Source organism: Carassius carassius, chromosome 39 (assembly GCF_963082965.1).
Source record: "Carassius carassius chromosome 39, fCarCar2.1, whole genome shotgun sequence".
Classification (NCBI taxonomy): Eukaryota; Metazoa; Chordata; class Actinopteri; order Cypriniformes; family Cyprinidae; genus Carassius; species Carassius carassius.
Window position 1 is genome coordinate 14,181,880 of NC_081793.1, and position 21,014 is coordinate 14,202,893.

At 36.2% G+C, this 21,014-nt stretch overlaps 2 protein-coding genes and 1 pseudogene across 4 annotated transcripts; all 3 read right to left on the reverse strand.

Annotated features, from left to right (window-relative positions):
- Positions 1–1,552: 1,552 nt before the first annotated feature.
- LOC132121446 (chromobox protein homolog 7-like) lies at positions 1,553–7,247 on the reverse strand. Of its 2 annotated transcripts, XM_059530833.1 has the most exons (6): positions 6,936–7,247; positions 6,333–6,376; positions 4,012–4,077; positions 3,834–3,900; positions 3,110–3,386; positions 1,554–2,371 (listed from the first exon to the last, which is right to left on the reverse strand). In XM_059530833.1, the coding sequence occupies exons 1-6, from the start codon at positions 7,002–7,004 to the stop codon at positions 2,157–2,159; spliced, it is 738 nt and encodes a 245-aa protein (XP_059386816.1). In that variant the 5' UTR covers positions 7,005–7,247; the 3' UTR covers positions 1,554–2,156. The 2 variants fall into 2 exon arrangements, with proteins under 2 accessions (XP_059386817.1, XP_059386816.1); XM_059530834.1 differs by lacking the exon at positions 4,012–4,077 and having other exon boundaries at positions 1,553–2,371.
- Positions 7,248–8,143: 896 nt separating this feature from the next.
- LOC132121447 (josephin-1-like) lies at positions 8,144–12,117 on the reverse strand. Of its 2 annotated transcripts, none has more exons than XM_059530837.1 (5): positions 11,921–12,117; positions 10,835–11,486; positions 10,616–10,744; positions 9,702–9,896; positions 8,144–9,610 (listed from the first exon to the last, which is right to left on the reverse strand). In XM_059530837.1, exons 2-5 carry the CDS (start codon positions 11,116–11,118, stop codon positions 9,511–9,513), a joined length of 708 nt encoding a protein of 235 aa, XP_059386820.1. In that variant the 5' UTR covers positions 11,119–11,486; positions 11,921–12,117; the 3' UTR covers positions 8,144–9,510. The 2 variants fall into 2 exon arrangements, with proteins under 2 accessions (XP_059386820.1, XP_059386819.1); XM_059530836.1 differs by having other exon boundaries at positions 10,835–11,504.
- Positions 12,118–13,973: 1,856 nt separating this feature from the next.
- Positions 13,974–20,203, reverse strand: LOC132120967 (X-ray repair cross-complementing protein 6-like; annotated as a pseudogene).
- Between the last annotated feature and the right edge of the window lie 811 nt (positions 20,204–21,014).

The following is a 21,014-nucleotide window of genomic DNA, read 5'->3' on the forward strand; positions in this document are numbered from 1 at the left end:
AATAAAAAAATTAAAGCTAATTCAAGAGTTGATATTGAATTACACTTTTTCAAAGATTAATTGATGCAACATGACACTGCTGTCATACCATATACATCCCGCTTTGGGAATAATGAGAAATATGGCATTTTTAAAGAAATGTCTTGTGGGTGCATATAGAGGTATATAGATTATGATTCACTGTACAAACCATGGCAATTTGCTTCGAACTGTAAATTACTTCTTTTTTTTCTAAAACGGACTGGAAAACCAACCATACAGTTTTAAGGTTCTTAGTTTTGATCGCTTTTCTTTTGCTAACACTTTGGTGCTTGCTGAGAGGAGTAGATTTTGTAGTTTTGGTGTTTGTTTGGTTGGTTGTCTGTTCTTTTTTTAAGTTATGGTGGTCAGATTTTTTGCCAATTATTTAATTGTACATTAAAATATGTTTGTACCATTCAAAAATAATTGGCTTCTTGTGTGAAGTAATTCTTACATCATAGATGTGGAGCTGGAACAATGTCAACCTAAGGTAGTTTGAAACTAAGTTAATCCACACAGTGCTATGCATTGCTGATTAAATATAAAAAAGTAATGGATAATGATACACTTACACCAAGGTTTTATTTATGGCATCATAATACTAAGTTTTCTATTTTAAAGTGCAAATACTCTTAGCAAAAGCAACCACAGACATAGTCTATCAAATATATACAGGTCAGGTGATGTCAGATACTAAACAGTTGAGCCCCCAGAGATGGACATTCCTAGAGGCTAAATATACATTCACCTCAATATAGAAATCAATATTATTTTTGCCTTCGGGTCTCAGTTTTCATCTTGGACTAAAATAACACTAAATACAAACAGTATTCAAGTTAAATCTAACATGGTAGACTTCTGCAAGATGGTGCATACTTAAAAAAAAAAATTGCACAAACACCGCAAATAGATGAGATATTAGTGAGCAAATGTTGGGGAAAAAATTAAATGCAACTTTATTTCATACACATTATTACGCTCAAAGTTAGAACATAATTGTGTGATGATGAGAGCAGATTTTTCCCCCCACACCATTATATTTTGTTTATGAAGTGTCAAGGATGGCACACTGTTGAAACGCTGTATTTTGTATTTCACATATTTTAAGTATCAGGAGGCCACTAATTCTAATTTGTGGTGTGCAATTTAAATTGAAGGTCAAGATTAGAACGTTTACCAAGTATTTTTATGACCTTGGACCACAAAACCAGTCTTAAGTGTTACATTTTCAAAATTGAGATTTATACATCATCTGAAAGCTGAATAAATAAGCTTTCCATTGTTGTATGGTTTATTAGGATCGGACAATAATTGGCAGATATAAAACTATTTGAAAATCTGGAATCTGAGGGTGCAAAAAAAAATATCGATAATTTTGACCCATACAATGAAAGATTTTTCTTTTATGCCAAAAATCATTAGGATATAAAGTAAAGATCATGTTCCATTACATTTTTTTGTAAATTTATTATTTATTATAAATATATTAAAACATAATTTTTATATTAGTAATATGCAATGCAAAATTTTCTCAATATTTTGATTTTTTTTGCACCCTCAGATTCAAAATTTTCCAATATTTGTAAATCTTGTCCTATCCTAATAAACATACATCAATGGAAAGCTTAGTTATTCACCTCTCAGATGATGTAAAAATCTCTTTTGAAAAATGTATCCTTATGAATATTTTTGTGGTCCAGGGTCACACACACACACACACACACACACACACACACATACACATCCATGTAATGTGAATGTGTATGTGACAACTTGGCTTTTAGGAATACTTAATTGTGTGACTATTATGTATTTCATGCAAATACATGACTAGACCAAATTAAGTTTATCCCATTTAGTTAAATCTGTCAACTTCACTGCGATCCAGTATCAGAGAACTGGCTTGATTTGTTTCATGGACAATACAAGTTAACAATTTTATCATACTATCAGTATTGTCATTAAATGGACTGTTACTTTGATTGATGGTAATCGCAGAAACATTTTGGAACGTTTTAACTCATTTAGAACTAATAGTGCAAGTAAATGTAGTCTGAAACACTGGCGGAAGCACATACTCAACAATGCAAAACAAGGGATGTACCAATTCTTGTTCCTCCTCGTTCTGACCACCCTTAGTCTGTGTAATGTTCGATCTCCATCTCCCAGCTCCTGAAGAACCCCGTTGCTACCAAGGCCTCTCTAAAAGTCACAGTCAGTGAGTTGATGGTGATATCTGTCACGATGACCTCCTCTGGGCCCATAACTGGACTCCAGTCTTCAGGTAAAGGAGATATAGTCATTGCCTCTGATTCAGTGGTTGGACTCCAGCATCCTCTCCTGACATGATCTGAGACACAGAGGACATTTTGTACATATTTTGACCTTCATCATGTTATATAAATATAAAATACATTATAAATATTACTTTTTTGAAAGAAGTCTCTTTTTATCGGGATTTATTGACTAATAAAAAGTTCAAAAGAATTGCATTTATTTGAAATAGAAATATTTTGTAACATAAAACCGTCTTTACTGTCACTTTTGATCAATTGAATACATTCTCAATAAAAGTATTGATGTTTTATTTTAGCTTTGCCATTGCAGGAATAAAATACATTTTAAAATATATTACAATATTAACATTACTAAGGTAGAATTATTATAGAAATATTAAATAAAAGTTATTTGTAATAAAATGCCTTAATAAAATGTCACAATATTATTTTACTGTATTTTTGATCAAATTAATTATGGCTTACTGAACATAAGAGACTTCTTTCAAAAACTTAATGTAAAGTTAAATTTTTCCAAACTTTTGACTAATAGTGTACATACAGTGGAGGTCAAAATTAGAGAACAATCTACAAACACTTTTTTTTCTGAAATATTGTTAATCTTCATTGCAATTTATTTTTAGGATTTGAATCATAGACTAATGCATTTTACATATAATGCTAATTATAAAAAAAAGAAAAGAAAAGTAGGGTTTTGCCTACTACAACAACAACAAAAATTCCTGGATCTGTTCAAATACAGCTGTTTGTGTACCGATTTAATGTCAAGAGAGCCCCCCCCCCATACTTACTGTTTAAAGTGTTGCTGCCAGTTCTAGTTCCTCCTTGTCTTTTGTCCTCTTCTTCTTCCTCCTCCTCCTCCATAACCCCCTCATCATCATCGTCATCATCATCTTCTTCTCTTCTATCCCATTCTTCCTCAGAAGTCTCTCTGGATGTTTTCTTCTTTTTCTCGTGGTGGTTTAATCGTTGATATATACAAGCCCCTGTGGACTGGTACCTTGGGTCAAGTGAGAGCTTCTCGGCATCTTTCTGTGCGCTGCGCAGATTCAATGCGTAAATGTTCCTCTTCAAGACAGCAATATGTGGATAGACACAGAATTGTTATTAATAACTAAAACTACAACTATGAAAACATTTTTATTCATTAAAATAAAGATTATGAAGCTTATATTAGATTAAACAAATGTTAGATGGAAAACTTATTTCAGTTAGTTGTCAAGGCAGCATTTCGAAGTTTCGTTTAGATTAACTGGAAATAAAATGAAAAATAAAACTACAATTGTACTAAAATTAAAACTAAAATGAAAATAAAATAGATCTAAATAATAATATATTAAAACACAAAAAAATTATACAAAGGGCAAAATTCAAATGAAAATTGAAAGTAGACAAATAAAGGTTAATATTAATAAAACTATAATGGTATATAAATAATACTTAACACTGGACAGACATGATTTTAATTTAGCAGGGAAATAATCACAGTAATGAAGATGTTGGAGTGGTCATTACCTGCATGAAGAGTCTTTTCGGTTTTGGGCCTCTTCTACGACACCTCACTGACATTTCTCTCTGTTCTCTGTTTGCAATTAGAAATAATGAGTAAATGCAGTGTGGATGAATTAATATACTAGTGGCTGAAAGTGAAAGAAAGAATGAATAAGGAAATTTCATTTTTATAACTGCTCACTTTTCCTCATACGCTAAAACCAGTCGAGGGTCTAGAATGTGCTCCTCTGGCTCCCATGTGCTGTACCTTTAAAGTCATTAAAACATAAAAAACGGCCACATAGACATATTTATTGAACATGTCCATAGCCAGCTATGAGGTCACCGAGGTCCGGACCTCGGTAAATGTTTCATGTCCAAAAATACAATTTGTTCTCTAAATGACTAATCTGCTGTTTAAAGCTCTGAGTGTCTGCGTGTATAATACAGTTTAGACAGTTTGCAAGAATGTTTTGTGTGAGACGCTGGCAGAGTGAATGAGGCATGAGAGAATTGTGAGTGACGGCGCAGGCTCACCATGTTGCCAGATCCAGTTATTATAAGCATTTTTGCACTTGCCTTTTCTACTTTCTACGAGAAGTTGCAGTTTAAAGGGGTCATATGATGCAATTTAAATTTTTCCTTTGAAAAAGTTGCAAAAACTAAAGTCTCAAATCCAAAGATATATTCTTTATCAAAGTTAAGAAATAACCACGCCCTCCTAAAACGGCTCGTTCTAACACCCCCCCACATGTCTACGTCACTATGTGGGTAGATTTGCATAAAGCCGCCCAAATGTTCACGCAAAAAAAACGAAGAAGGCATAACCTTGATTCTCGTTGTAGTATTGTTGTTGCAGCGCCGCCATGTTGCGGAGATGCTGTGTGTTTCGTTGTGAAAGTGAAACTATTTTGTTTAGCCTTCCAAAAGAGGATGATATCCACTTCGTCATAGAGCTGAGAGCTGATCCGTGCTGGTTGCTGAGGAAATATATCAACTTCGCACTGTGTATCGTTGTATCTGCTTTCTCTTTGGACGAAGCGGTTGTCCAGCCCGGGGTCATCACCGGGGTTGTTGCCGCTCTCTAGCCGGCCTCCACTCGCAAATGTGTGCAATGCATTTTATGGAGTACTGTTTCCTGATCCTGGAAGAGTAGACTACCGTGTTGGCTGTTCTGACTCACAGACTCTTAAGTACGTGTTTTATATTTAAAGGATTTGCCACTGATGATTCAAATGCCAGTTTTGAGCCGTGTAGTTTATAATTAATCCAATCACAAATGCAGACATGGTTTTATGTTTATGCGGCAAGATACAATGCAATGCGTAAAACAACAGATTAAGTCATTATAATCAGTAATTATGCACCCACTTGATGCAACAAATGCCTCGTTTATAATTGGTTTTAATGTTTTTGTCTCAATGCTCCAGCCAGTGTTCAGATGGTAAGGGGCATAACATTTCCGTCACACGCTTGAGGTATTCGGCCAATCATAACGCACTGGATAGCTGGCCAATCAGAGCACATCTTGCTTTTTTGACCGATGAGCTTTGTAAAAATCAACTGTGTTTCAGAAAGGCGGGGGATAGAGGAGAAACAATAATGTACAGTACGTGGAAAATAATGTGGTTTTTGAACCTTAAACCACATAAACACATTTCATTACACCAAAGAATGTTCTTTTTAGCAACATCATATGACCCCTTTAAGATTAGCGATATCTTTATATGATCTTATTTACAAAAGTTTGAACTCATTTCGGTTTATTTATCATTTATTTCTCGGTTTTTATTTGTTTTCTTAGCAATATCAGGCAACACTGTGATAATCGCAAGAACTTAAACTGACAGTAATCAAAGGAGCCGCCAGACATGTTATTGCTGACATGATATCACATTGCTCAAGGCAAAAATCATGATATTATCTGTCAGAGACTTTATCTATCAAAACAATAGCATATGACACTAGTGCAGAGATCTGTAGAACAAGAACAGCAATGAAGAAGTCTTTCAGTATTGGAGTTACATTTTCACAAAATCATGCTAAAAACATTCATAAGAGCACTAGACAAAGTTATCATCTGGTGATAGTAATTAATGAAAACTACAACAGTAATACTATTATTAACAGCATAATATAGTTTTTATTACTGTAATAGGGCTATGTATTGTTGAATGAATAATAAACAACTGATAAAATTATACACCCCTAACCTGTAGTAATGGTGCAATATGATATTTTCTAACAATGCTCATTCAAAAAAAAAAAAAAAAAAAAACATCTTTCAAAGTGTTAGTGTATATAATGAGTTGTATGTGGGGTTATTATATTATAATTCTCAACCCCACCCCAGACCTCACTAATTTTCAAACCCTGGCTACGGCCATGATGACATGCAAATAAATAAACAAAATATCAGAGCGGCTACAGTAATAACTGTAAAACTACCAGGAAATAAAAAATTAGAAATCAAGCTTATTCTGTAATAATAATAATTATTATAATAATAATTGTAATACTTACTTGGGAGGCCACCCCTTCCACTTCAATAAATACTCGACATGACCCTTAAGCATTAGAATAAAAAAGAAAAAAACATATATAAACCAATACTATATTTATTAAAATAACATAAGAATTTCGATTACACATTTCTTCTGAATGTTTTGTTTTTGTCTTGTACGTGTGCGATGACGCAGTGAAACAGTTTCGTAATAAAGCATTAAAGAGGGACGATCCCTAAACTAACAGCTCCTCCTTTTTATTTTAATCCTGAGATTTCATACGAGACCAAAAGCAACGGTCATTTATCAAACGTTATTTTAATATAACCACATGTTTTAATTGTATTTCAAAGTAACTGAGAGCTACCTATAACCTCAAACGTTGGTTTAAAATCCAAAATAAACCCCAGGTGCTGTATCTGAATGGCTAAACCTTACGTTAGTTATTAGAGAAGCCGCGCAGTCTCCATGACTACGAATAGAATCGCCACCCAATTCCAAAAGCGTGCTGTTGTTGTGAGGGGGACGTGTGTGTCCTCGCCCCTCGAACATGTGTGTGTGCAGCGGGATTGCACAGACTGAACTGTCGGGAAACACACAGCTACCCGCGCATGTCACTTACCTTTTTAACTCTTTTCTTTATGATTGATTCCACAGCGAACACTTGCTCACCAATTGCAGACAGTTCCATCAGTTAAGTTTTTCCCCTAAAATAATGAAGTAGCTGTCAATGTATCTGTTCTTTTTCTTCTTGTCGTTAAAATAACAATGAAAATGCACATGCACTGTTAGAATGGCGGCACACGTTCCCGCTCTTCCGCTGCCTTGTTTACAATTCAGTATGTTATGCTTTGCACTCGTTTGCACTACTCCATTTCCTTGTACTAGATGAGTACAGTGACTTCTCAAATCTGCGACACATCTGCAGCGCGCAGCGCGCCCCCGTGCGCCACACAGCGGATTGACTTGCACCACCTTCTTTCTAGTAGGATTTATGTGGTTAATGTTGCGTATCTTTCAGATTTTTTTTTTTTTTGCAAAATCAAATATTAAATAAAGGAGTAAAGTAATATTAAATAAAGGAATAAATAAACTAGTTTGCTTACTTAGCATTACAGTTTTATCTACGGGCCATATATGTCAAATCTCTCATTCACGAAGATGCAAACTATTTCTAAAATAAGTCTATGATCGCAAAGGCTGCATATATTTGATTATAAACAGAATAAAATCTTATAAGTGTGAAATATTATCACAGTCTCAAATAACTTTCCTATTTCAATAATTTGTAAAATGTAACTTATTTCTGAATAAGCTGAATTTTCAGCAACCGTTACTTAATTCCTCAGTGTCACACGTCACATGATCTTTCAGAAATCGTTCAAGTATGCTGATTTGGTGCTCGAAAAACATTATAATAAATCAATGTTCAAAACGGTTGTGCTGCTCAATATTTTTGTGGAAAATTTGATGAATAAAAAGTTATTGTAGCTTTACAATTATGTAAAATTATTACATAAAAAAGGTAATGGAATATGAAAGGGAGGCTGAAAACAATGTAGAGAAAAACTGCTAAAAGCTTTAAAAAAAATAAATTAAACAAAAAATAATTAATGTAAATAGTAACAACTTAAAAGTAGCTAAATACCCCATATTATTAATTCTTCACAATATAAATTGGGTCTTTATACATACAAATATATGTTTAAATTCAGGATGAGGGTCTCTCAGAGAGATGACCGTATATGGTAGTCTATAATGGCATCTAAAAGAATGAAAATCTCCAGTGTAGATGATATGAACAAGATAGAAAAGCAGCATCACACTGACTGCATACATACAAAGACATTTTTAATGATGTCACAGCACATTTTACATCTTACATAAAGTGCCATCATAAGAATTTTATTTGAATGGAAAACAATGGCATGAGCACATGTTGTCCCTGTCCCCCGAAAAAAGGGTTGTGGGGACTTAGATTGTCATGGCAAAGGAATCTATTCATCTCTACAGTATCACAAAGCACCCCGTGTATGGACATGTGGAATGGTCCTTTTAAGTTGTAGTATCTGATTCGAGTGTCTATAATCTATTTGAAGCATTTTACATAATATGTTGAAGATCAGTGTTTCATAGGTGAAATTTAATCAAGTTGGATCTGAAGATAACCTGAGATGCGTTATTAGACTTCCCTTTGTGTAAATCAGCTTCCTCTGTAAACAGTTTAAGGCCATGTTAATTCAATATCAATCAAAGATAATAAACTTTGCAAGATTTCAGAGATCTCAAACTTTCTTATTTCTATTTAAAAAGTACATACAACAGTTTCCATTAATAAGGTTTTTGGCAGCTGAAGGTTTTTTTTTTTTTTTTTACTACCAACACTCTCACACTTTTATTTTCCTACATGTAGTCTAGGATTCATCAAGTCTAACCTTAACTGTTTAACAAAAAAGAGTGTCGAGAGCAACCATTTAAGGTAAGATATTAACAAGTTACCATTTTGGTAACATTTGTTATAGGAAACTAACACAAAACATCCAATTAGTGTGGTGCCATGCTGTACTGTGATACACAGGAAACATCTCATCTGTCAATATGCCATTAAATATGTAGGAAACGGTTAATCAGGGGCTACTTTGTTCTTTCTCTAATTCTTCAAGTGCATGCACTAAATAAGTACATATGCACCCTGTTAAACAAAATCGAGTTGGTCAAACAAACACCTTTTTCGGTGACCTGTAATGTGTGGTGGACAGTTCAGACACATAGATGCACGGGAAATCACATGGAAAGAGAGAAGTGGTGAAGATGACAGGTGATACACATCACTAAGAATTCCATAACCACTTACTTCCAAGTCAGAAAACAGTACAAAGTAAAATAAATCAATGTATAAAAAAATGCATCAGAATCCCAAAGAACCAAATAAAATTCTCTGCGTAGTGTTTAGTTTTTAGTCTTGTGATATCCCTGTGTCCTTTGCTGCTTCAGTCTCCATGGCAAGAGTCCAGCTGTGTGTGTGTGTGTGTGTGTGTGTGTGTGCATGTGCAAACAAAGTCTGAGCAGTGTGCTTTCATGACTAGTTGAGTGCGACTCCATTTGCTCTTTATATGGGTCCCTGATTGAACCTCACATTTCCCTCCTGAGCATGAATTTGAGAATTCTCAAAAAAAAAAAACGATCAAAAACATTCATCAGTTATCAGACCTCCACGTCTGGTGGACTTCCACCTCCTCTGGCACAACCAATAGGAGTTCACTGTTCTTCCCTCGAAGCTGGTGATGCAAGAACTTCCTGTGAAACAATCAGAATGATAGCTAGAGAAAAAAAAAGAGCTTGGCATTGAAACCCACTGATACTTTTCCCTTTAGCTTTTCACACTTACCTCAGTTCATCAGCTGTTCCGATAGCATGAGGACTGCGAAGTTTGGAGTCCAAGTTATAGTAGACTCCTCCCACTTCTCGAACTCCAATCCAGTGTTGCCGCTTGAGGGGCAGTCGCAACGGCCCCCAGCGCAGATTGGATGGCACATTCAAGATGAATCCAGTGACGTTCGGTAGTGCAATGCTGCAGACATCCCTAAAGCATAACAAATACATATGAAAAAAAAAAGTCACAGTCTGTAAAATTCTGTCATCATTTACTCACAATCACCTGACTCTCTTCTGTGGAACATAAGAGATGATATTTTATTGTTGGTAACCAAACAGTTTCGGTTCCCATTGACTTGGATTGTATTTTTCGTCTATACAATTAAAGTCAATGGGAACCAAAACGGTTAAGTTACCAACTGTTAAAAATATCTTAATTTATGTTCTGCAGATGAAAGAAATGCATACAGGTTTGGAATGACCTGTATGCATTTCATTTTAGGGTGGACTATCCCAATATTTTTGTGAAATGGGTGATACAACAAACTTGGTAGTTGGCATCATAATGATAATTAACCCCCCCCCCCCCACTAAATTAAAATAAATCATGGAAAAGTATATAAAGTATATATAAAAAAAAGCATCACTCACATGAGACTGCAGCAATTTGCAAACGACAAAACTGATCAAAACTATTTCCAGAGGACAAAATCAAGTCCCTCCCTACGGTTTAAGGTTTTACTTGGCTACACATTACAATAAAAAAGAAAACTTCTGTAATTTCTATTTCATCCTGACTATAAGATATGTACATTTTTCAAAACCATATGAAACAAACATGAATTCAAAAAGCACATTTCCAAGATTTTGCCATGTTTTAAACCACATTTTTGAAGGACTTAAAACGACAACAGCCTAATAAAATACCTTCTCTTGTCCCACCAAACAGCCTCAAACCCACGAGTCTGCAATGCAGCCATGATGACGTTCACATCATAGTTGCCATTTCCCAGCATGTTTTTCTTGTGGGGCGTGACCAGTGTGCTAGGGGAGAGCCTGAAAAAGTAAGAGGATGCAGAAGTGTGCCAAAAAAAAAAATTCCAAACTTAGATCACTTCAGTAACAATACATAATCTTAGCACTGACCTCTGGTAGATCTCCTGAAGTGCATCACGGCTGAATGCCGCTCCGTCCTGGAAGACATTGTTCAGGGCGTGCAAAGCGCACAGCTCCCGATGCTGCTTTTCGTGATAAATGGTAGGAGGTTGTGATGAGGTGGGGGGCGTTCCAGCCTCAGGCCTATCCTCCAGCTCGGACCCACGTCCACCGACGACTTCTCCTTTCTGCTTGCTGACTTTCCATGGCATACAGCCCAGCTCCGGAAACCCCCCGACCCCCCTCCCCTTACCAGAACATGGAGTACTCCCCATTCCTGCTGCTATGTCACCACTATCATCTCCACAGCAACCTCTCAGCTGCTCGAGATGAGTGGCAAGGGGAGGGGAGGAAGCTACTGGAGCAAAAGGTGAGCCAATGCACCTTGCAGTAAATTAGTGAAAAGAACAAAAACACAAGTGGAAACCGACGTATCTTCTCAGAAGCAGAATCGATTGTGTCCTCTTTCTGTGTTCTTCATGTTATTGCACAAAGACTTGCCAAGCACCATAGTAACCACTAGGGCAGAACAGTCCTTCCATTTTGGCCGACATCAGGGTGGAAAAGAGTTACAGCATGACATGGACTAAATGGGTTAGCAGTGCAGGACCCTGGAAAGTGCCATAGTAGACCACCGTGAGAACTGTAGAGATAACCTTGGCTTTAGAGTCAGAAAGAAACAAGAGAGTTATTATAAATCAGCTAATTTGAGAAAGAAAGAAAAAACGAACATTAATAGCGTTTAAACGAGTGGCAAGTCTAAACACGAACCCTTTTGACACCTAAAAAAAGGCGGATAATGTGCAGTGGCGCCCAGGATGACCGCATTGGGAATGGGTGTACAAAACTTCCTGCCAGGTGACTGGACGGGTGTTAATGACTTATTCTCGGACAGAAACGATATTTAACACTTCGTACACAAGTTTAACAAGACATGCCTTATTTCTGTTTGGGCTTCTGAACTACTGCGTTCAGACCAATTTAACACTCTGGCTAACTGTTACGTGCTACTCGTTTGTTAGCAACGGATAAAACGACACCTTTCAAATGGTCAGTTTACTCCTTCCTAGCACTTACCTCTGTCTCTATACGTTATGTTACAGTCTGGGCTACTTTCGTTCCTTTAACTTGGCATTTTCGCGTCCACTTCTTGAGTTGTTTATTCCTTTGTCTCTTGTAGTTTTTTCCTTGCAGCTCTCTGGCTCAACGTGAGCATGCGCAAAACGTCATTGGCTGGCTTTCGTCACGAGCAGGTTGCATCCCATGGGACTGTCACAGTCAAACACGTCTCGGTCTCCCACATGAAGAGATTAATAAGAGCCTTCATATTTCTTTTTGGAGACATTCATTTTTCTTTGTGTGTGTGTTTGTGTGTGTGTGTGTGAAGGGTCTGTATAAACAGCCTTCTATTTCTGTGCTTTATTGGTTTAGCAGAAAATAAAATCCAGAGGTACATTTAGAGCTGTTGTGATTTCAAACATCTGTGGCAAATGAGTAGCCATCCTTCCGATTGTTTTCATTTCGTGCTAATGAGAAAACGAATGACAATGCCTGATTACTTAATTCCAGGAGTTCTGGAAACCCACAAACTAGTAGACTGTTTATTAGCTGTATAACAAAATAATAAGTATCAGATATTTTCTTATACCTAGGAGGGAGATGGAATGTGTATTTTTCTTCCCATAATTTCTACACCAATCTTTAAGTAAAATCAGTGAAATGGATTTAAAATAAGTTTAAAGTTGTTGAAAGAGTATTAATCTAGTTACTGAATCAAAATATTCACTAAACATATATGGATGAATGGATTTGTAAAATTACATTCAGGATAGGTGTTCAATTTAGCAGGCATAAATTCTGTAGTCTACATGACCAACCTCCAAAGTATCAATGGATAACATTAATAAATGTTTTCTTACTAATTCAAGTTAAACCAAAGTGTTTCAAGGTGTTTGATTAAATGTCCTCATTTAATGTTATGTATTTAATCATGCCAGTGCCGGTGTAGCTGTTTAAAGAATAGCAAGCAAATGAGGTGAAATAATGATTGTTCAATGCCACTGTCAAAGCTTTTATTACATCCATTATGACAACAGTCACAATGCTGAACGGAATTTTCAATTAGAACGTGCAGAAATACAAATCTTTCTGTATTTATTCTGTGAACAAGTATGTAATCAAGGTGTCAAGGACTTTAGAACCTTTATTTGTAGTACTGTAGGGTCAGGGCATCTATAAGCTCCTGTTTCTTGGTTCCTATTGTACGTATTTCAAACTGCCTGCATGTATTTTTAAGCACAGGCACTGTCAGTTTTACCAAGGTGCCCTTTTCCACATGGTTTTTCAGCTCTTCCTCTGACATCTCAGCTTTTGGCTTTTTTTCAGCTCCACCACCACCAGATTCAGCTGGACAAAAGAAAAAGACCATTTAAGTCAAGATTATGTTACTGCCAAGTGCCAAAATTTCTGAATGTAGTGCCACTGTTACTAAAACAGAACAGCCTATCTATGGACATAATTTCCAATGCTTACTGAACCATGATGCTCTGAACCCCCCCCCCCCCCCCCCTCCCCATTCAATATTTTATAAAAAAAATAAAATAAAAATACATTACTCCCTAATTAATGCATTGTACGGTAAAATAAGCAAATATAATTATACAAGTATTTCATATTGGATAATTTTTTATTTTACAGAATAGTACAGAGACCCTACAGCTTCTTTTTTATTGACAGATTTATAAATTATTCTCATAACAAATTTGGGAATACGCTTGGCACTTGCTGCATTTTTTTAAATACATATATATAAAGTGACCCAGTCCTTGCAGAGATGGAATTCATGTGAAAACTCTCGGAGATCATGAGCTGCTTGCTTGTAAATGAGCACAGTGCCTCATTTTGAGACACGCAGTGGCCAAATGTCACAGCATGACTTGTACAGCTTGAACAACACTGATTTGTTAATTGTGGACCGTTAACACTCGAAGGGCGTTTTGCACAGAGCAGTTCAATGGCACCGATAGCTCGTGCAGTTTTGTTGGAAACTATCCATAAAAATAAATAAATGTATTTGGAAATGTAGCGTTTATTAATTAGATTTTTTATTCGATTTAAGCAATTCACATGAGACATACTTTCTAGTTTCTGTTTTTTTACAAATCTTTTTTTTTTTTTTATCAGCTTAAATCAAAAATTACATCCCTGATTCATGCTTTATATTAATACAATATCATCTGAAACTTCCCTTCCCTTCTGGGTTATCATCAGGAGGATAGACTGTACCTTGGGCACTGAGGGAGCATACAGAGTGTGAGACAGTAATAGAATAATAAAAAAAAGAACAATTATCCATTAAAAAACATTTCAGAACATAAGGGATACTTGTTAAATCCTCAATGGGCTCAGGTGCAGGCATAACCAGAGCCAAAGCCTCTAGGTTTCTGTAGTGCTGTTGTAGCATTGGATTTTAAAATGCATCATTCCTGTGAAAACATAAGAGTTGCACTATAAATCAACTAAAACCCCATGATTGAAGAATGCATTTCGCAAAATTTTTAAAAATAACACACACACACCTGTATTTATACCGGAGCTTGTGCACAATCTCTTTCATCTTGTCCACCTGCTCACCAGAGGCTGTGGGACCCACATGAGCATCAAAAGTGTGTATGTCATCAGCAAAGGGAAGAAATATCACATGGAAGCCTAAAATACACAACCCACAATTTCATATATATTTAAAAAATAAATTAGCCATACAGTTGAAAGTAACATATTCAGTGTAAATGAAAATTACTGAGTCTTGTTTGCAGTTACCTGGAGGTGATGCCTGGGTTTGACTCTGATCAAGTTCTTCTCTCTGGGGAACAAGCAGGTGGAGTGTTACGGCGAGGGATGTATCTGTACAATGCAAATAAAATTTTTTCACTGCACTTCAAAAGCAGAGCTGTAAACATACAGGAGCTTCCTATGGTAAACAAAAAATAAATAAACAAATAAGGAACTGCACATCAGCTTTAAAAAAATCTATAAATAATCAGTTACGAAAACACTTGGATTGAACTCAAAGAGGTGCTTAGGCTCAAGACATCAAACAATGAAGACCTGCCTGATATCTGCTCTTCCTCAGGGTATATGAAGAGTGCGGGCCGTATATGATGGTGCAGTTTGAGGCGCTCCATGGACTTAAACCCATCAGAACCAAACCTGGATCATCAAACTTCTTAATCTCATCCACCTCATCCTTTTCCATCACAATCTGTTTCTTCCCATAAACCTTCATAGTAAGTATGATATATATATATATATATATATATATATATATATATATATATATATATATATATATATATATATATATATATATATATATATATATATATATATATATATATATATATATATATATATTTATCAAAGAACTGCATTCTGGAATTATTTTGTTATTTTTAATGTATGGTCAAAAAAAGTTAAACCTCTTCTCTGAATACAATTTGTTGTATTCCAACTCATTGTAAAGGTTCTTGACTTTATGTGCTGCTGGGGTGTAACTCATTCCAATTGTCTTGCATTGGACTTAAGGAAACTTCAGATTAGAAGTTATCATTCAGTGTTAACTAATGGAAGAAAAAATCAACATGGGTTGTTCCATCTCATTCGGAATATTAAGAACATTGATCCATCTGCTCTTTCTGATAGACTTGACAATTTCTTAAGGAGAGATTGCTTTTCTACTCCAGATGACTTGGTTTCCTATTAAAGAGAGAGACTGCATAGTGCACTTGATACAATTGCACCTTTAAAATCTCGGACTGTCTATTTTACTCATACTGCACCTTTGTTTACATCAGAACTGGGCGCACTCAATTTGTCCAGATTAAAAATTTCAGATCATACTCTTCATCTGTTACCACTGGAAAGACAGTGGAGACCAGGACAACTAGAGCCCCAGATACAGATCCTCTGTAAAGACCTTGTCTCAGAGGACCACCAGGACAAGACCACAGGAAACAGATGATTCTTCTGCACAATCTGACTTTGCTGCAGCCTGGAATTGAACTACTGGTTTCGTCTGGTCAGAGGAGAACTGGCTCCCCAACTGAGCCTGGTTTCTCCCAAGGTTTTTTTCTCCATTCTGTCACCGATGGAGTTTCGGTTCCTTGCCGCTGTCGCCTCTGGCTTGCTTAGTTGGGGTCACTTCATCTACAGCGATATCGTTGACTTGATTGCAAATAAATGCACAGACACTATTTAACTGAACAGAGATGACATAACTGAATTCAATGATGAACTGCCTTTAACTATAATTTTGCATTATTGACACACGGTTTTCCTAATGAATGCTGTTCAGTTGCTTTGACGCAATGTATTTTGTTTAAAGCGCTTATATAAATAAAGGTGACTTGACTTGACTGGAGATCCTCAAGGCTCTGTTTTGGGCCCTGTTTTATTTATAGTTTAATTATTACCTCTTGGTTATATTCTTAGGAAATATGGCACTAGTTTTGATTTCTATGCGGACGAGACCCATCTCTATTTGTCCTCCAAGCCAAATTCTACTTTTCTTTCTTGCTCTATCTTAGATCCCGGTTTTCACACAACTTTCTCAAGCTGCATATTGATAAAAACAGAGGATCTTCTTGTTGGCACTAAATCTAATTCGTCAAAATTCAATAGCTTTTCACTCTCCATTGATAATTCTATAATCTCTTCATCTTCTCAGGTTAAGAGTCTGGGTGTTGTCCTTAATAGTACCTTGTGTTTTGAAAAGCATGCAAGCAATACTACACCATCTGCATATTTCCATCTATGTAACATCAGTCGTCCATACGTCCATTCCTCGCATCCAATTCCACAGCCATTGTTGTACATGCTCTAGTCACCTCACACACTGATTATTGTTACTCTCTTCTGTTTGGGTTACCTCACAAACTCCAACATAAACTTCAGTTGGTCCAGAACACAGCTGCCCGTATAATTACTAGAACCTCCTCCATTGAGCATATCTCTTCTGTTCTCTATCATTTACACTGGCTTCCTGTTAAATATCAAGTAGAGTACAATATTCTGCTTCTCACTTTTAGAACTCTTCATAATATTGCACCCTCATATCTCTTCGACTTGCTTCAAATCTACACCTGGAGTCTATTCTTAGATATTCTTCATTCGTTTCCCTTGTTGTACCTGTTCGTTTAGTCATTACGGGGCCCAGGGTGTTTAGCTGTGCTTCTCCTCATCTCTGGAATTTTCTTTCACAATCTATATGAGAAAGTGATTGTCTGACTACTTTTAAATCATGTGTTAAAAAGCTGTTGTTTTGTTGTATGTTGTCTTGATTATTCTGACTATCACTCAACTCTACAGTGTCCTTGAGTGTTTTGAAAGGTGCCTTTAAAATACATTTATTATTATTATTATTATTATTAATTGAGTTGTATATTATATAAAGAGTGTGATTATTACATAAATAACTAGAAGTGGTTAAACTCTTAAACTCTAATATTCTAATAATGTACAAAATTAGACACTCCCTTTATAGTTCACAGCAATAGTTGGTTGTTTTTCCCTTAACAAAACCATCGGTATCGGCAGATGTTATTCTATATTGGCGAAGAAATTTATTACCAGTACATGCTAATTTTTAAAGCCATACCAAAAAAACACTTTTACATAATAGTTCAGTGTTTATTATAAATACCAAATGATTGGCATTTAAACAAAAAAGAAAAAAGAAAGAAAACAAAATGCCCCATAACCTTTAATCAAAACCATTAACTTTGACAACATTTCTTCTCTAATTCATAATTTTTTATTTGTCACATACACATTTAAACACAGAACAAAACTTTGCAGTGAAACCAAGTATAATTTCAAGTAATAAACTTCAAGTGTGTATAAATTCTGAGAATGATGTCATTTTGCTTTTATATCTACACTTAGGAATAAGTGTGATTCATAACATAAGTGTTAGGACTAGGTCTTAGCTTCTAAATTAGGGTCTTTTCACACTTGAGTCCTCTTTTAAAAGAACCAGACCCCTTGAAGAGGACCCAGAGGTGGACCAAGTGAAAAAGAACCCAGTTTTCTGTCCGTTTACACTGTCCCTGTTCCTGAAAGAGGACTTTGATCCTTTTTTTGGTCTGCTTAAGTAATAATGGTATCTCAGACCTCTTTGTGTTCAGATTGTTGCTTTTGGATCTGTCCAAAAAGTATTTTGTAAAACAACTTTGCTACAAATACTGTTTAATGAGCAGACATGGATTATTACTAACACTGTGTCTACACCATGACCCGACAAAATACTATAGAACCCATTATTATCAGTGACGCTGTATACACTGGATGCGGCGTGGTGTGGTGTGGCATGTCGCATCTGGTGTAGACATTTGAAACTGCATTGAAACTGCAATTAGAACCTCCAACTGGCTGATCCTAATTGAAGTCCATTATACTGAGAAAAATCCTGGAATGTTTTCCTCAAAAACCAAACTTTTCTGGAAGTGAATGTTTCCCTCAAAAACTTTTCTGGAAGTAAACTAATCCTTTAAAATCTAATTACAAGCACTACAGAAAAAATGTCCTGCTATATACATCCAGCATCCCCTTGACCCTACATAGGACAAGTACCGTATTTTCCGGACTATAAGTCACACTTTTTTTCATAGTTTGGCTGGTCCTGCCACTTATAGTCAGGTGCGACTTATTTATCAAAATTAATTTGACATGAACCGAGAGAAATGAACCAAGAGAAAACGTTACCGTCTACAGCCGCGAGAGGGCGCTCTAATGCTGCTCAGTGTTCCTGTAGTCTACCACTGAGCAGCATAGAGCGTCCTCTCGCGGCTGTAGACGGTAATGTTTTCTCTTGGTTCTTGGTTCCAAATAAATGTGACTTATAGTCCAGTGCGACTTATATATGTTTTTTTCCTCATCATGACGTATTTTTGGACTGATGCGACTTATACTCAGGTGCGACTTATAGTCCGAAAAATACGGTAATTTGGTAAATGGTTTGACACGTGCAGTGCATTTACCTGTTTTGAGCTGTTTTCGTTAACTCTTTAGCCCTGACCCTCTTCTGCAAGTCCTCGAGTTTCCTGCAGGGCTCAATCTGGAGACCAAACTCACTTTCATCTTCTGGAGGGCTTACAATGTCACAAAAGAACAGGGAAACATCAAAACCTTCTGGCTTTGTAAGGTCCATCAAGTCTATGACCAAACGTAAGGAAAAACAGAACATAGGTTATAAATTGTCCATCAACTAGCAGTAAGACTAATGCCTTGTCCAAATACCCACACTTGTGGTCTTTGCACTTGAACACTTGACTCCTTATATGACATATTTCCTGTATTTGGCACAAGTGTTCAAATGAGCATGAAGACCACAAGTGTGTGTCGAACTTTTCACTACCTGATGGGACACAAGTGTTTACATAGCTTTAATTTAATTAACATTTTAAATACTTTGCATTTTAAAATCAACTTCTAAATGTCTGTTCAATAGTCCCTATAACATGACAATTTTAATATGTGGTGCTTCTAATTAAGTGATAAAAATCAGTTGCAAATGTTGTACAAAATAAATATCCCCACTACTCATCTTTGCACCAATAAAACGTAAAAACACTGTTTTTCTACCAAATCATATGTAATATCTAATTATTATTAATATTTCACATACATTGCAAAGGTTTCCACGACCTCTCATGAGAAATCTGTAAAAAATCTCACGATTTATTTCCACAACATGATGCATGATGGGATACACTAAGCCTTGAATAGCGCTCTGGAGCAGTATTCGAGATAATGTGGATTTAGTGTGCATTAAGGGTACTGCGTTTTGAGGTTTTTAAGACCTGGGACAGTCTTGGGCAATTACTTCCTGTCGTGCGCGCACGCTCTCAAGTGTGAGTATTTGGACATCCCCACTGCCCATGGTCTTTTCAGCCAACTGAGCTCCTTTCTCACCCTGTAGTTTATCAATATCCTGTACACGCTTGGCTCCTGAAAATGGAATCAGTACATGAGATAACTTCCCCACTTCTTGCTGAGATAACTTCTTGCTCTGCTCAGCCCCATAGAAAACCAAAGCGACCAGGTCTTTGTCACTGCTTATGATCTTACTAGTGTACATACTACGGACACACTAGATACAAGGGAGAACAATGCCTACTAGACATGGACAGGAGAAAAACACAAGAATATATGGTAAAAATAAAAGATAATGAATTAATAAAATGTTACAATTTGACTCACCTGCATAGTCATGTCAAAATTTGATTGCTCTCCATCCTCACCTTTGATGAACATCTCTTTGGATCCATCAACCAGAAACACCAGACTGTCACGGCCACCTTTTTTTTAAGCACCTATGGATTTAAAAGTAATTAGGAATTTATATTTAATTTAATATAAGTAAGTTAAATGGAGTACAAAGCGTGCAACATATCAAAGAACGAATCCCCTTCGTCTACGTTTTGATAGTACTCTCTCAAATCCGCCATTGCTCTTCGCTTTTTCTAAGAACCGTTTCAGGGTTGTTTGCAATTAAAGTTGGGGGAAAACAAAACATTTACATTTTCTCTTTTCAGCAAGAGAACTTTGTATTTCTATAGACCCCTTAAAAGTTTGTAAACATTCCAACGTCTCCGGGTGGGCGGGGCTTAGCTGGAGGCAAAAAGAGGCGCGGACGCAATGTTGACAAGCGTAAGCTAGCACGTTTTAGGAGGGATTTATTAAACATGGATGCAGAAGAAGGTTCGGAACTGTCCGAATATGTAAAGTCCCTGACCGTGACAGCTTTTTTTTTTTTTTTTTAATTAACTCTCGCGGATGGAAGCAGGCTACCTGACCCGTATGCCATACGGCCATATGAATTACTTTTGGGTGGTATGGGGAATTTTGTCAAGGCTTATTTTCTAATGTAACCTATCGCTGGGCTAACTATGATTAGTAATGTGTATTATTTTAAGAGACCATTCAAAGGATGGCACACACATCTATCGCTGTATGTTTGTTTAATTTAAACTAGCTAGTGCGCTGAAAGTTGGCGACTTTTCACCTATAAAACAGAAACTTGCTGATTTACTAGATAAAACCAACACACCAGTTCAACTGCATAGATTGTTTTACCTGATATGAAGTGTGCACTGCAAACACGAGCATTATT